Genomic DNA, 16,110 nt, shown 5'->3' on the forward strand with positions numbered 1-16,110 from the left:
AAAAATCAAAATACACTGTAAACACCAGGTTAATCAAAGAACTATAAGCTTACCCATTGCAGAAAAAATTCTCAAGAACAGATTTGAGCTTTCAGTAAAAGCATCTTTTTTCATGCAATTTAGAATGTCTCCAGTAGCTTGGTGCCTGGCGATTCACTGTCAGATCTTCCCAGATTATCTGATTTTTCTGAGTATGTGCATTCTCCTAGGAAGCTACACTAACTTTTATGTTCAAAAAGTTCAGATGAGGGGCACCTGGGTGGCACAGTCGTTAAGCATCTGCCTTCGGCTCAGGGCATGATCCCGGTGTTATGGGATCGAGCCCCACATCAGGCTCCTCCGCTATGAGNTGTTCAAAAAGTTCAGATGAGGGGCACCTGGGTGGCACAGTCGTTAATCTGCCTTCGGCTCAGGGCATGATCCCGGCGTTATGGGATCGAGCCCCACATCAGGCTCCTCCGCTATGAGCCTGCTTCTTCCTCTTCCATTCCCTTTGCTTGTGTTCCCTCTCTCGCTGGCTGTCTCTATCTCTTCAAATAAATAAAAATTTAAAAAAAATCTTTAAAAAAAAAAGTTCAGATGACTATCACTTGTAAGCACCAGGATATATAAAACATTATATTCTAAATGTGTCTGTATTGCATACACTTAAAAATGAAGATGATCTTTGTCTCTTTCACAAAAGCAAAACTCTCAAAGGCTAATTTTTCAAGCTAGAATACAAAAATTGTATGATAAGAAGTATGAGATGTTCATGCTTAGTAAATAAATGTAATATGGTCATAATTTTAATTGATGTGATGATTATTATAATAAGATATGATTTTATATCAATAGAAAAATTAAAATATAAATTTTGAATTAATAGTTTGGTATGTACTAGAAAAATTGTGTGTGTGTGTGTTTGTGTGTGTGCCTGTAGGTTACTTGATACAAACCATAGAATGAGAGATAGATATAAATGTGAGTATAGGTAATGTGTTTGGGTATTACACAGAAAAAAAAATTGAAAACTGTGTTAAATGAAGAACGAAGAGCCAATATCATGTAGTTGTATTACCAACATAAACAAAAAGGAAATATCAGTACTATAAAGTCATCATTATTCTTTCTAAAAATTGAAGAAAATAAGATATACTTGGGTGTTAAATAATGTCAAATTGATACCATGATACTATGTAATAAAAAATGAACATATGTCTTGACCTTCATTTATACTGTATTTCCACATGGAATATTTAATTTTCTAAGTGGAAATTTAATGAATATGGTCACTTATTTTTGTTTTGTTTATTCTCATATATATGAAGAAAACGGAATACCCCAGTGTTGCTTGGCCCCTGAGATTTCGCATCCTGCAGGAAATTGCACTGGGGGTAAACTACCTGCACAATATGAATCCTCCTCTACTTCATCACGACTTGAAGACTCAGAATATCTTATTGGATAATGAATTTCATGTTAAGGTAATTACTTAAAAAAAAGTTTATCTGCATCCTTGAGATTAATAGTTTTAAAGACTTTTTAGTGTTTTTTCCTCCACCTAACCAATTTAATATCTCTCTGTTTTCCATAGCCTATAATTCTTTTCTTCAGTGTCCTTCCTTCCAGCTGCAGTGGCTTAGTTATTCCTAGACTCCAGAGATAGATAGAATTATGGTACAAAATACAAAGTTATTAAGTCCTTAATTGAAATTATCAAGTAAGCCTTTCTTTTTCTTTTGATTTTGCAGTTATTATAGATTCACAGGAAGTTGCAAAGATAATACAAAGAGGGCCCATGAGCCCTTCACTCAGTTTCTGCCAGTGATTGATTACATCACACGTAATTACAGCACAATTTCAAGTCCAGGAATTTGACATTGGTACAATGCATGTATATAGTTTCTGTGTTACTTTATCACATGTGTGACCATCACAGCAATCAAGATGCAGCACTGTTCTGGGGCGCCTGGGTGGCACAGCGGTTAAGCGTCTGCCTTCGGCTCAAGGCGTGATCCTGGCGTTATGGGATCGAGCCGCACATCAGGCTCCTCCGCTATGAGCCCGCTTCTTCCTCTCCCACTCCCCCTGCTTGTGTTCCCTCTCTCGCTGGCTGTTTCTATCTCTGTCGAATAAATAAATAAAATCTTAAAAAAAAAAAAAAGATGCAGCACTGTTCTATCATCACAAATACATCACTCATGCTACCCCTTTACATTCACACTCATCGCCTCCCTTCCACTATCCCTAACCATTGAAAACCACTAATCTGTTTTCCATCTCTATGATCTTATCATTTTGAAAATTCTGTATAAATGGAATCATACAGTATGTGGTATTTTGAGATTAGCGTTGTTTACTTAACATAGTACCTTTGAGAGCCATCCAAGTTGTTTATATCAATAGTGGTTCTTTTTTATTGGTAAATGGTATTTCATGGTACATGTATACCAAAGTTGTTTAACCATTCACCAACTGAAAGGCGTTTGTATTGTTTCCAGTCTTTGGCAGTTACAATAAAACTCCTGTGAATGGTCCTGTGCAGCTTTTTGAATGAACGTAAGTTTTTGCTCCTCTAGATAAATGTCCAAGAGTGCAACTGCTGTAAGGGTTTGTTTAGTTTTTTAGGAAACCACCAAACTATTTTTGAGGGGCTGTACCTTTGTACATCCTACCAGCAATGTATGATTGACCCAGCTTTTCCATATCCTGACCAGCATTTGGTATTTGTCACAATTTTTTATTTTAGCATTGTAATGGGTATATAGTGATAGCTCAGTACAGTCTTAATTCCATTTTCCTAATGGCTAATGATGTTGAACACTTTCTCATTTGCTATCTGTATATCCTTTTCAGTGAAATGTCTCTTCTTGTCTTAAGCCCATTTTCTAATTGGATCTTTTGAATTTTTATTATTGGGTTTTGAGAGTTCTTTAGATTTTTTAGATATGAGTCCTTCATCAGATATGTAGTTCGCAAGTATTTTCAACCATTTGATGGTTTGTTCTTTTCATCCCTTTAACAGGGTCTTTCACAAAGAAAAGTTTTAATTTTGGTGAAGTCCAATTTATCAGGATTTTTTTCCTTTATGGTAATTCTTTGCTGCCATATCTAAGTAGCCTTCATCAAGCAATAGGTACTGAAGATTTTCTTCTATGTTACTTTCTAAAGGTTTTAGAATTTTATGTTTTACGTTTAAATCTAGGATCTACTTTGAATTAACTTTTGTATAAAGCATAAGATTTAGGTGCCTAAAGGCTCCAAATGTAGTAGTGATTTCATAGTTTACCCTGTATCTAACTGATGACAGCAAATAAAAATTTGTTGCTAAGTAACTAATACTAAATGTTATTTTTATGTTATTTTTCTACACTTCTTCTAATAATATATGTAATTGGAGATTGCTGAAATATCAAAAAATGTTCAAAGAAAAAATAACAAGGAAGTTGAAACAATAAAAAAATTAATACAAAAAAATGTGGGGTGCCTGGATGGCTCAGTCATTAAGCATCTGCCTTCGGCTCAGGGCATGATCCCAGAGTCCTGGGATCGAGCCCCGCGTTGGGCTCCCTGCTCTGCTGGGAGCCTGCTTCTTCCTCTCCCACTCCCCCTGCTTGTGTTCCGTCTCTCGTTCTGTCTCTCGCTGGCTCTTTCTCTGTTAAATAAATAAATAAAATCTTAAAAAAAAATACAGAGAGAAAAGTTAAATAAAAAATAAAACATCTGTTAAAGGCACTTCCTCTCCCTAGAATAAAATGGGAGGGAAAAGGAAAAGAAGCAACCTGCCATCTCAGTATTACTAAAAAAAGAAACTAATCTATTACATCAGCTATAAAACCACACAGATAGAAATGCCTTAATGGTCAGCAAGTCCCTGAATCCTCACTTATAAAATCCCTTGTCTTCCAGGGCAGTTAGTCTATGACAGGGGAGTCTTAATATCCATACTTAAATGACTGTGACATTTTCTTATATGATCAATCGAAATGCCTTCCGTTTGTTTTCATCCATGGGTTCTAGTCCTATTCTTTGTGCTAAACTGATTAAGTCCAATTCTACTTCCCATATGACACCCTCTCAATGTTTGCAGACAGCTATAATCCCCCTGCCCCTCACATACACTTGTGTTTTATTCCTCTCTATTCTGAACGTCTTTAGTTCTTTCAGCCAATTTCCTTACTACATTGGTTTTAATCGCAGGTGCTATCCAGATGCTTCTGTGTTTAAATCTCTGTTAAATTTTTATCCTCACAATGAAACAAAATACTCCTCATGTGACTTTATGAATATAGACTTGAATGGAAGTGTCATTTCCCTGGTCCCTAAACACTTTGTATAATACTTAATGATACATTGGCTTTTGGGGGGTGATCATATCACAACATTTAAATGGGGCTTAGCATCAGCAAGCCCTGAGAGGTTCTTTTGTTCAGGTATTATTGCTTAAGCCACGTCTCCTTATCATGTACTTTGCAGAATACTTTCTGGACATCATCAGATTTTATTTTGTTAGATTTGAGTGATCAGCCTCTTAAGATCTTTTTCAGTATTATATCTGTAGCCCAAGGGTTTTAACTTTGTCTCCCAGCTTTGTGTCATCCTCAGATTTAATTAGCTAGTTTTTATCTTTAAGTCATGATTAAATATTAACCAGTACAGAGCTCAGATCAGAGCCATACAACATGGTGCTGAGAATCTCCCTTCAGGTCAATATCAATCCTTAATTAGCACTTTTGGAGAAGAATCATTAATTTTGTGTGAAATACTTATAAAAGAACTGTTATACAGCCCATATTTCTCCATTTTGTCCTTAAGAATATCATCAGGAGTCCTTGCTTGACTACTTTCCCAGGTGTCCTCCTGGCTTATTCCCTCACCTTCTTCAGAGTGGCTTTCCCTGATGACCCACCCAGTTCCTCTGTGTCTTTGTACCTTGATTTATGCTTCTTCATATTATTTTTCACCATCTGTCATAATATTTTTATTAATGTGTTTATTGACTGTCTCCCCCAATTAGAATATAAACTCCATGAAGACTGAAATTTAGTCTGTTTTATTGACTGCCACCTGCTCGGCACATGCCATATTGAAGCATTAACTAAGGATTTGTTGAATAAACAAGTGAATGAATTCCAGATCTTCTATATATACCAGATAGGCCTGATAACTTAATAGTTGAGCATGGTATTATAAAATAAAGTGTTTTATAATATGCAAACTGTTTTAACATTTACTCTTTGACAGTACTACTACTGTCAAAAAAGGAAATAAAACTGGTCGTAATTTTAGTCAGCAAATATTTATGGAGCAGCAGTGGCATTGTGCCAAGCGCTTGGGATATAGCACATGAGACCTGAAATTGACCCACTGGTCTGATATGATTTGTTTTTCATGAATTCTTCCTGGTATTCCTTTTATTAAATTTTCTAAATTTTTAAAGTAGGGATTAAGGATAATATCTACCAGTAAGTAGATTTGCAAAAATCAACATTTTTTTTTCCTTTTTGAAAGTCAAAATGGCATTTACTTTTCTCATATCCCATAGTACCTCTCCATGTCCCACTAATAGCACCATGGAGGTATTGGCAAGTATTCTCAATAACCTGAAATATCTATAAAGTAACCTGAGATTTGCACTTTGAAACCTTTCAATGTCCTTGGACTATTCTTTCTTCATCTCATTCTGAAAACTGTAGTTAACAGAATAAACAGAAGCAAAGTAAGAGGTAATGATTCCTACTTTCTTCTTTTCGGTGATCAACAGGGTATCCTTGGTCCTTCTTTGATGTGAAAAGAATTTAGAATAGTTTGACTTTGTTTAGTTTTTATAATTTTTAATAATTTTAGTACATAGCTATGACCTTTCTAATACTATTCTTATAAATTAGCAACATTCTCTTACATGCATCCTGTGTGTCTCTACTCTTTACTTTATAAATGTCCCTTAAAAGTCAAAGTTCATCACTGACTCATGAAAAAGTAACAGTTATTTAATCTACCTATCTTCTTGGAAAGTCCTTTAAATGAAGTCCAAAATATCTTTAAAAATACTTACTGAAATTAAATGGAAATTTACACCTTGCTACCATTTTCTGAAGTAAGTTTTCTCACTGGAATGCTGACCAGAAACATAGTATCTGAAAGAAAAATATTTACTACTGGTTAAGATCAACTGAGACTTTTCTACTTTAAAAAGAACACATTCCATTTGGTTATCTGTCAAGTGTCCTTCTGTGCACCTTAGATACAAATGAACTAGTGATAGGCGTCTTTGAAATGAAAATATGTATATGTGCCATATTCACTTTCTCTGCTATTCTCTCAGTCCGATGTAGAAACCAGAATACTTCAGGGTTATTCTTCATAACTTCTTACTGATGATAACTTTATAGTTTTGTAGATATGGATAGTATATGTAAATGAAAATAGCTATTCTAATAGGGTGAGAGGATTGTGGATGATTTTTGTGAGTAGTGTGTTTTAATTTCCTCTAATTTTTAAAATCACCTTTTAAAAAGTTAAAAAGAAAGCCCTTAGCTTCCAAATGCATGTTAAGATCTTGTGTAGAATCGGAAAGTTCTCATTCTCTGACTTCATGGTTGAATGATAAATTTATCAAGTCCTTCAAGAAATCATTGAATTCTTATTCCTTCCCTCACATTACTCACTTTTATCCTTCTGTTGAAGATCCAGATTTAATGAGTCGTGCCTTTCATAATGGTATTATTTGTAAGAGAGAAAGGGAAGAAGTATAGTTCCATGTGAAAACCAAACTAAATCAGCTCAAAGAATTCTGATTAAGGTTTTTAAGTCAGGTTTGAAAATAAAGTTGATCTTAGGTGAAGGAGCTCATAAGGAAGCAAGCTCAGGAATATGTTTTCTACAATACTGTATTGAAACCAACATTTAACCCAGGAATTTGCTAATTATGGTTCAGATATAAGGTGAGACCACATCTCAGATTTTTTTTTTTTTTTAGCATTTTTCACTTGTGGCATAAAAATAAACTCTACTTATCATAATAATGCTTACTATTCTAGCAAATGTGCCACTGGAGTACTCTTTTTTGGTTTTAGAGGGTAGATGGGAAGAACGGATTATATTGAGTAAGAGCAACCTTATACAAAACATTAATAATATTAACACATACGGATCACTTATTCTGTGATAATGTTCTGATGCTTTGCTTAGAATAAGTCATTTAATTTTCTCACTACAACCCTGCGATATAGATAGTGTTATTATTCCCAGTTTCAGGTGGGTAATCACATGGAGGTGCAGAAAGATTTAAAAACTTCCTCAAGGGGCGCCTGGGTGGCACCGCGGTTGAGCGTCTGCCTTCAGCTCAGGGCGTGATCCCTGCGTTGTGGGATGGAGCCCCACGTCGTCGGGCTCTTCCGCTATGAGCCTGCTTCTTCCTCTCCCACTTCCCCTGCTTGTGTTCCCTCTCTCGCTGGCTGTCTCTATCTCTGTCGAATAAATAAATAAAATCTTTTTTAAAAAAATAAAATAAAAACTTCCTCAAGTTCACACAGTTAAGTGATAGAATTGGAATATAAATGTAATATAACCTTAGGCTCTACAACCCATGTTCTTAGCCACATGGTATATTGCCTTTCAGAATCAATTCAGCTTAGCTCTTTATGTATTGGCACCACATTTTCTCTTGGTCTTTTCTGTTTTTTTTTTCCTTAGACTTACCCTTTTATTTTAATAATGTATGAAAAAATTCATATAGTCTACCCCCTCCTTTCTTAGAGTAATATTTTTTAATATCGAATTCATCTGAACACTAAACAAATTTTCTTCTAGTAAAACTAGTAAAAATATAAGAGTTAAATAACTGAAACACAAATGGTGTGCGAGATAGGGTTCATTTCCTTCTGTTGATTCTAACTTACGCAGTGTGAAGATCTAAGTAATTTAAATTAAATGTTTTAAAGATTTACTACACCCTTTTGTCCATTAAATACTGTTTCTGTTCTTATACTTTGTCTTCCATTTTTTAAAAATTAAGAAACCTTTTAAATAGAGAGTTATAAGATGTTGTATAACATCTACACAAAAGTGAAGCAAAGCTGTAAAGCATATATCAAAAGTATAGAATCTCACCAATAATTCTTTAGGCTCTCCTTGTCATGGACATAAATATGCTTTATATGTTAAATAGACTGTTGCCAAAAGATATGATTCTTTTAGTGGTAGGCATAAATCATATAATAATGACCTGTACAATATTGGAGTTTTACTTGCTTCAGAATTTAAGGTTACTATTTTTAGGGCATTGTAAATAAGAACATATAAACCTGAGTTGCAAACAATGGCCAGTGGCAATCGTATTAGATACCAGTAGTTTGGCAGTTCTGTGAGGTGTAGGAGAATTTTGAAAGCATAAGCTGTAAAACTACTTGTCTTAAAAAGTAGTGTTTGGCATATATGCTCCTTCAGAATTTAAGACAAAAAATATTCTTATTTAATTTTTCAAAATTTTGTCTCCATTTTAAAATTTGTGACATTATGCTGAATTTCAAGTCACTAGGTATTGCTTCTAGAGTTATTGGGTTCAGCACTCTAGAATTTAATATATTAAGAAACTGATAGAATATGTAGAAATAAAATATTGATATAGAACATTTCCTCTGGTCTCATACCTAAATACAATGAATATAAACAAAGACAGTCAGTTCTTGTTTTTTTTTAAAGAAAAAATTTTTAAATTCAATTATTTACTTTTTTCCCTTACAGATTGCAGATTTTGGTTTATCAAAATGGCGTATGATGTCCCTCTCACAATCACGAACTAGTAAATCTTCACCCGAAGGAGGGACAATTATCTATATGCCACCTGAGAACTATGAACCTGGACAAAAATCAAGGGCCAGTGTCAAGCATGATATATATAGGTATAATATGTTACTTTTGCTCAGAGTTAACCTTGTCTGAAAACAAGATTAATCAGAATTTTGAAGCTACTTTTTTTTAAGGTTTTATTTATTTTAGAGAGAGAGAGAGCACAGGAGGAGAGGCAGAAGGAGAGGGATAAGCAGACTCCCCGCTGAGCAGGGAGCTGGATGTGGGGCTCCATCCCAGGACCCTGGGATCATGACCTGAGCTGAAGGCAGATCCTTAACTGACTGAGCCACCCAAGCTGCCCTGAAGCTACATTTTAAAGTGTGATTTTTAGTCTTCTCTCATAAGTGTGGTGAAAATAAAATAGGGACCACAGGGGTTAATATTTTTCAAATTAAAGAAGCCTTGCTTTAAGCCACTTTTACATCCTTGAAAAAATTTAAAGTGTATCTTATTGTCCTGTCAATTTATAATATAGTACTAAAAGGTTTTTATCTTATGTGACATTGATGAGGAGGGAGGGAAACAGTGTGGTTAACACTTAACACTACCAAAGGAGACAGTACTTAGACCAGAAAAAAAGTCAATAGAATAGGGCTACATAAGGCTATCTTTTTTATTGCCTTTTATTTTGTGTGAATAATAAAATCATGTAATTAGGGGTCATTAAGAATCATCCACAACAAGTTATCCTTGCCTATAACCTCAAATTTTTATTATAGTAATTTGTTAATTTTTTAAATTGGATTAATTCCCTTTCAAAACAAAACTGTATGTGAACATTCATATTTTTATTGTATATGGTGATTCTTTATATAGCATTTCACTATCTTATTACTTGTAAAAACGATATCTCCACAGTCAGCTTTTAAAATCAGTGATTTTAGTTTATTGTGCATAGTTAGTTCATACTGTCCTATATGTATATTTTTATCTTAAACAGCTATGCAGTGATCACATGGGAAGTCTTATCCAGAAAACAGCCTTTTGAAGGTAAGTGTACTTTCACTTCCTTATTCTAGATGACAGCATGTTGGTAGGCCATATCCAGAAATATCTAAATAAAGCCCATCTTATTTTAAATCTGCCTACCATTCATTTTGTGGAAAACACACTATAAAAACATAACAATTTATCAATTCTGAATCCACTGTACTGGATTAGGGGTCAGAAAAATGTAGATTCTAATTCTTGTTCTGACAGTAATTAGCTCTGTGATCAAGCCACTAAATCTCTTGAGTCTTCATTTCTTTTTTACTTGCAAAATGAAAAATTTGAATTTTTATTTCTAAGATTCATTCCAGCTCTAAAACTCTTTACTTGAAAACTTAATTAGTACTCCTTCTATAACAAATATTGAAGAATAATTTTTAAGTTTTCTGATACCATTGTCTATTTCCTTATTTTGAGGATTATATGGGTCAGCTTGCTATGTAACAACCTCAGAATCTCAGTAGCTTTCAAAATAAACATGTTTCTCATTCACATTAGGTGTGAGTGTCCATTCTTGGCTATGCTAGGTTCTACTCAGTTCTGCCAAGCTCTGCTCTATTCATGTTCCACTGGCCAAATCAGATACATGACCAAGCTTAAAATTAATGAGGTGAAGTGAGGCCATAAACTCCACCAGAGGAGGCAGACGAGTCTGTCAATGGCTGGGATATATATATATATTTCTTAAATAGAAAGGGGGATAATGCATTATTCCTAAGATTTTAAGTTTCCCTTATTTTCATTTGTTGACTTCAGAATATATTTAAGTAATATATTAAATCATAATATATTTCTAATGAATGAAATATATTTGTTTTGACAGAAGTCACCAATCCTTTACAGATCATGTATAGTGTATCACAAGGACATCGACCTAACATTAATGAAGAAAGTTTGCCACTTGATATACCTCATCGAGCACTTATGATCTCTCTAATAGAAAGCGGATGGGCACAAAATCCAGATGAAAGACCATCTTTCTTAAGTGAGTATACAGTTTTAATCTGGACCTTTTGAATTACAAAAATAGCGAATATACTGTGAATAAAATATTCCTTGAAAAATTACACAAGTTAGATGGCAAGCTTAAAGGTTGTTTTCTTTTTTTTTAATTCAGTTGCTGTTTTTATTTTGTGATATAAGATTGGAGCAATAAGGAGGGGCTGTTGGCTATCATAAAAAGGTTAGAAATTTATTCCAGGTACAATGGAACACCATTAAAGTGTGTTTTGTATGGAAATGACATCTAATTTAAGTTTTGGAGAGATCACTCTTGTTGCTATGTAGAAAATTGGGAGAAGAGTAGGAGTAGAAGCAAAGAGAGCACCTAGGAGACTGTAGGAAGAGTTTACTAATTAAGGTAGTAATCCAAGATATAAAAATTAGATAGAATTAAGATTTATTTCAGAGGTAGAACAGATCATCTAAATGTAAACACGGGAGAAAATTTTTATGACCTTGTGTTAATCAAAGAGCTCTTATATATGACATCAAAAACAAGATCCATGAAAAAAAATGATAATTGAGCTTTGAAAAAACTAAAAATTTTTGCACTTCAAAAGATGCTATTAAGAAAAAGTGAAAAGATAAGCCACAGACTGGGAAATCATCTCTCTAACTAAAAAAAGCAATGAAATATATTTTTTATTCAAAATTTGTGTCCAATGCTCATTAGTACTATATTTAAAAAAACCAAAAGTTGCTTGTAATGGATTCATATTTTATTTCTTATTTCTCAGAGCTGTGTGGGAGGGTGTATATCTCCTTTTTCCCCAGTGCCACTTCCAAATAGTCATTTCTTTTCCATTTTCTAAAAATTCTAGCTTCTCTGCAGATCATACCATTAGGCCATACTTACTTCTCTACAGACTTCCTGGGTTTTCCCTGTTGTTCTTTAAAGACTTTGACTTTTGGCTTTCTAACTTCACCCTGCTTTGATCAGTATTGCTGAATACCTAAAGGAGCCTTCTGCAGATCACAGAGCTCTCTCTTTGTATACGTCTCCCCTCTCTGGTACTGCCCTGTGAACTCTTACCTGCCTTGGTCTACCCAGACTCTTAGCCCCATCTCTTCAATTAAGTTTCCACTCAATTGAGAGGTGAGGCTCCACCTCACTTCCCTCTTAAACTGCAGCTAGAAACTCAACACAGTAAGCATGAGCAATCATAAGGCTCACCTGATTTGTTTCCCATATCTTCAGTGACCACTGTCCTTTGTTGCCTGGTATCTAGTATCTTGAAAAACATTGTTTCATGTATTTTATCTGGCTGTTTTGGTTGTTTTAGGCAGAGTGGCAAATCAAACCCTGTTGCTCCATCTTGGCCAGAAGTGGGAGTTATTTATTGGTTTATCTTTAAATTAATGGCCAGAGCGCCTAGGTGGTTCAGTCAGTTAAGTATTAAGTATCTGCCTTTGGCTCAGGTCATGATCCCAGGGTCTTAGGATCAGGTCATGATTCCAGGTCCTGGGATCAAGCCTGGTGCATCAGGCTCCCTGCTCAGTGGGGAGTCTGCTTCTCCCTCTGCCCCTCCCCCTTCTCATGCACATTCTCTCTCTCTCTCTCTCAAATAAATAAAATCTTTAACATTAATTTATTTATTAATGGCCAAAACTGGACACTAAACACTACTTAGCAATTCTGTTATGCTTCTCAAATACAGGTACTATTCCATTTTCATAGATCAACTGTTCTAAAGGTATGGTACAAGGACCCCTGGGGTGGTTGGTCATAAAGAATTAACAAAATCAAAACTCTTTTCAAAATAATAAATACTAAGATTATTTTTTTAAATTCTCATTCTCTCATGAGTATTTAGTGGATTTTTCCAAAGGCTAAATGAGGTATGGTGGTCTCATTGTTCCAACAAATAATGGAATATATTCTCACATATTCTGATCTTTTTAATTTTTCTCAGTTTTAATTTGTAATATAGTAAATATCAATAGATATGACACACACACATACAAAGCTACTTGGGATAGTCAATAATTTTGAAGAACCCCAAGACCTAAAAGTTTGAGAATTGCTTCCTTATATCAATGATCATCTGGTACTATTGTAGGAGATACCTAAGGCCCATTCTTTATGTTCCCAAAGTGAAGATGAAATTCCATTTAAATCCCTGAGAAGGAAAGTATAGGAAGAACATTTCCAGCTTCTATGTGCCCCTCAGCACTCTTCCTCAGTCTTACCTTATTTGTTAATTTTGGAGAAAAACTGAGCATGCTTATCTGGTCCCTTCTCAGTTTTTTCCCTTCTTTTAGAAGTCAGCCTGTCTAAAGGATGCATACATTTTCTGCTCCCCCATGTGGAAGTAGATGAGGCCTGTGGCTGAGTAAAGCTGTGAACTCTTTCCAAGCCCATTGGCTACAGCTCTAAAGGTAAATTCGCCAGTTATCTTTATCAGTAATAAAGGTTGATACTTTGATCATCATTTATCATTATTCTGAGGCTTTTCTTGATAGATTCTGAGCTTAGGAAAAGAAGACAGGGGTAATACCTTAGCCTCCTTTCTTAAACCTCCTGCACCTCGTCCTCCTTTCCTTAGAGCTGATCACCTGTCCTCACATTACATTAAGAAAATAGAAACCATGAGAGAGTACTACTACCTCATAGATCCACTACCAGATCTACAATCTTAGTTGTACTTATATCCATCCTTCCTGCCTTACCTTTTTTACAGGGGAAGAAACTGTCCATATACTTATACAAATGTAAACATACCTCTTGTGCTCTGGATACCATTCCCAAACCCTCTCCAGGTTCTGTTCCTTTATAGTCTTGCTCTACTCTCGCAGTGCCAATCTCAGCCTGTCTGCTGGATCATTCAGCTATCACGCAGATATATTCCATTATCATCCCCTATCTTTATATAGGGAAAAAAAAAAACTCGACTCCATGTGTTGACTTCAGTACCACCTCATTTTTTGGCTCTCGTTCAAATCTAAACACCTTGTAGGAATTGTCCATATTTGTTGTCTCTGCTTCTTTCCCTCTAATTCAGTTTTTAACAAACTGATATCAGTCTTCTCTTTTCATATCTCCACTAAAGCTATATTGTTGGGGTTACCAAGGATGGCAAAGTTAGAAAATCCTGCTTAGGGGTGCCTGGGTGGCACAGCGGTTAAGCGCCTGCCTTCGGCTCAGGGCGTGATCCCGGCGTTATGGGATCAAGCCCCACATCAGGCTCCTCTGCTAGGAGCCTGCTTCTTCCTCTCCCACTCCCCCTGCTTGTGTTCCCTCTCTCGCTGGCTGTCTCTATCTCTGTCGAATAAGTAAATAAAATCTTGAAAAAAAGAAAAGAATAAAAGAAAAGAAAAGAGAAAAGAAAAGAAAAGAAAAGAAAAGAAAAGAAAAGAAAAGAAAGAGAAGAGAAGAGAAGAGAAGAGAAGAGAAAAGAAAAGAAAAGAAAAGAAAAGAAAAGAAAAGAAAAGAAAAGAAAAGAAAAGAAAAGAAAAGATCCTGCTTATTACTTGGCTTCTCGGCAGATTAGACATGACTGACTATTCCTTCCTTGAAACTTTCTTTCTGGTGGCTTCAAGACACAAGAGGCTACACAATTTAGTATCCTGTCTTCCTCAATCTCTTTCTCTTCTTCTACTCAATTTCTAACTCTTGGAGTGCCTCAGAGCTCTAACATGGGCCCTTTACTATCTGTATCCTGTCTATATTCACCCCCTAGATAATCCAGTCCAGACCATGGCTTTCTATATCATCTATATGTTAGTGATGCCCAGTTTTACATCTGGAGCCCTGGCCTCTCCTTCCAGCAATAAGTTCATATATTATTATAGTAGTTGTAGTAGTAATGATGATTTCTATTTGTTGGCTATTATGAATAATGCTGCTGTGGATGTTCATATGCACGTCTTTGTGTGAACATGCTTTCATTTCTCTTAGATTGCTACCAATGAGTTGAATTGCTGGGTTGTATGGTAAATTTATCTTTCATTTTTAAGAAACTCCCAAATGTTTTCCAAAATGCCTGCATCATGTTACATTCCCATTCTTAAATTGGGTTATTGGTCTTACTATTCTCAGAGTTCTTTATATATTCTAGATACAAGTCCTTTAACAGATACATGACATGAAAAATGTCTTCCAGTCTGGGGCTTGTCTTTTCATTTTTCTTAATAGCAGCTTTTTGAAGTGCAAAAGTTTTCAATTTTTTTGAAGTGCATTTATCAAAATTCTTTATGGATTCTGCTTTTAATGTCATATCTAAAAATTCTTGGCCTAACCCAAGGTCATGAAGATTTTCTCCTATATTTACATTTAAGTGCATGATCCGTTTCAAGTTAATTCTATGTATGGTGTTAGGTAAGAGTCTAAATTTGTCTTTTTTTATGTGGACATCCAGCTGTCCTAGCACCATTTGTTCAAAAGATGATCCTTTTCCTATTGAATTACCTCAGCAACTTTGTCAAAAAGCAATTGACCATAACTGTAAGGGTTTATTTTTAGACTCTCAAGTGTATTCCATGATGTATATTTCTATCTTTATGCATATAATAAAGGCCCTTAAGAGGGTTAATGTCATCAGTTTGGGGAAAAATTGGCCTTGGGCCTTATCAGTGAAATATTAGCATTTATATTTTGCAATTTAATGATTAGAGCAATCTGAACTCAATTTTTTATTTTCTTATTTAGAATGTTTAATAGAACTTGAACCAGTTCTGAGGACATTTGAAGAGATAACTTTTCTTGAAGCTGTTATTCAACTAAAGAAAACAAAGGTAAATTGCTAAATGAAATAGTAGAAATTGAATTTAAAACAATCATATATCCTTCATGGAGATTTTCAGCTTAGTTTAATTTAGTTTTTGTCTACATATTTTTCACACATACAAGCTACAGTACTAGGGTGATAGAGTTTAACAGAGACTATGAATACTGTTTTCTCTCTCACCAAAGAGCTTTTCCATTTCATTCAAATGCCACTCTCAGAGGCATTTCCAGAACTCCCATATATCAAATGTAAGTTTAAAATGTGTGATGAATGCCTGTTATGTAAAATGAATGCCCTAAATCACTAGGGTTTTTTAACCAATATTTCTTAACCTAAAGTTTTAGTATATACAGAGTAATTAGAACTCTGGGTTCTTACACTTCTTTTTATTCAGTGTTCTTGGGCTTTTTTGGGATTTATTGCCAAGTTAAGCTGTAGAATTGTGCTAATAATTGAGACCAAGATGTATAGTTTTTTTTTTAATTAAATATTTTTTATTTTAATTTTTTTATTATGTTAGTCACCATACAGTACATCCCCGGTTTCCGATGTAAAG

At 34.8% G+C, this 16,110-nt stretch overlaps 1 protein-coding gene across 1 annotated transcript in view; it reads left to right on the plus strand.

The window, feature by feature from the left end:
• The window catches only part of RIPK2 (receptor interacting serine/threonine kinase 2), a 32,830-nt gene that overhangs the window by 6,863 nt on the left and 9,857 nt on the right, over positions 1 to 16,110 (plus strand). The window contains exons 3-7 of the mRNA XM_019803865.2: positions 1,311 to 1,466; positions 8,728 to 8,885; positions 9,776 to 9,825; positions 10,649 to 10,810; positions 15,476 to 15,561. Coding sequence (XP_019659424.1) covers positions 1,311 to 1,466; positions 8,728 to 8,885; positions 9,776 to 9,825; positions 10,649 to 10,810; positions 15,476 to 15,561 — 612 coding nt within the window. The remainder of the gene's footprint in view (positions 1 to 1,310; positions 1,467 to 8,727; positions 8,886 to 9,775; positions 9,826 to 10,648; positions 10,811 to 15,475; positions 15,562 to 16,110) is intronic.

Source organism: Ailuropoda melanoleuca, chromosome 9 (assembly GCF_002007445.2).
Source record: "Ailuropoda melanoleuca isolate Jingjing chromosome 9, ASM200744v2, whole genome shotgun sequence".
Lineage (NCBI taxonomy): Eukaryota > Metazoa > Chordata > Mammalia > Carnivora > Ursidae > Ailuropoda > Ailuropoda melanoleuca.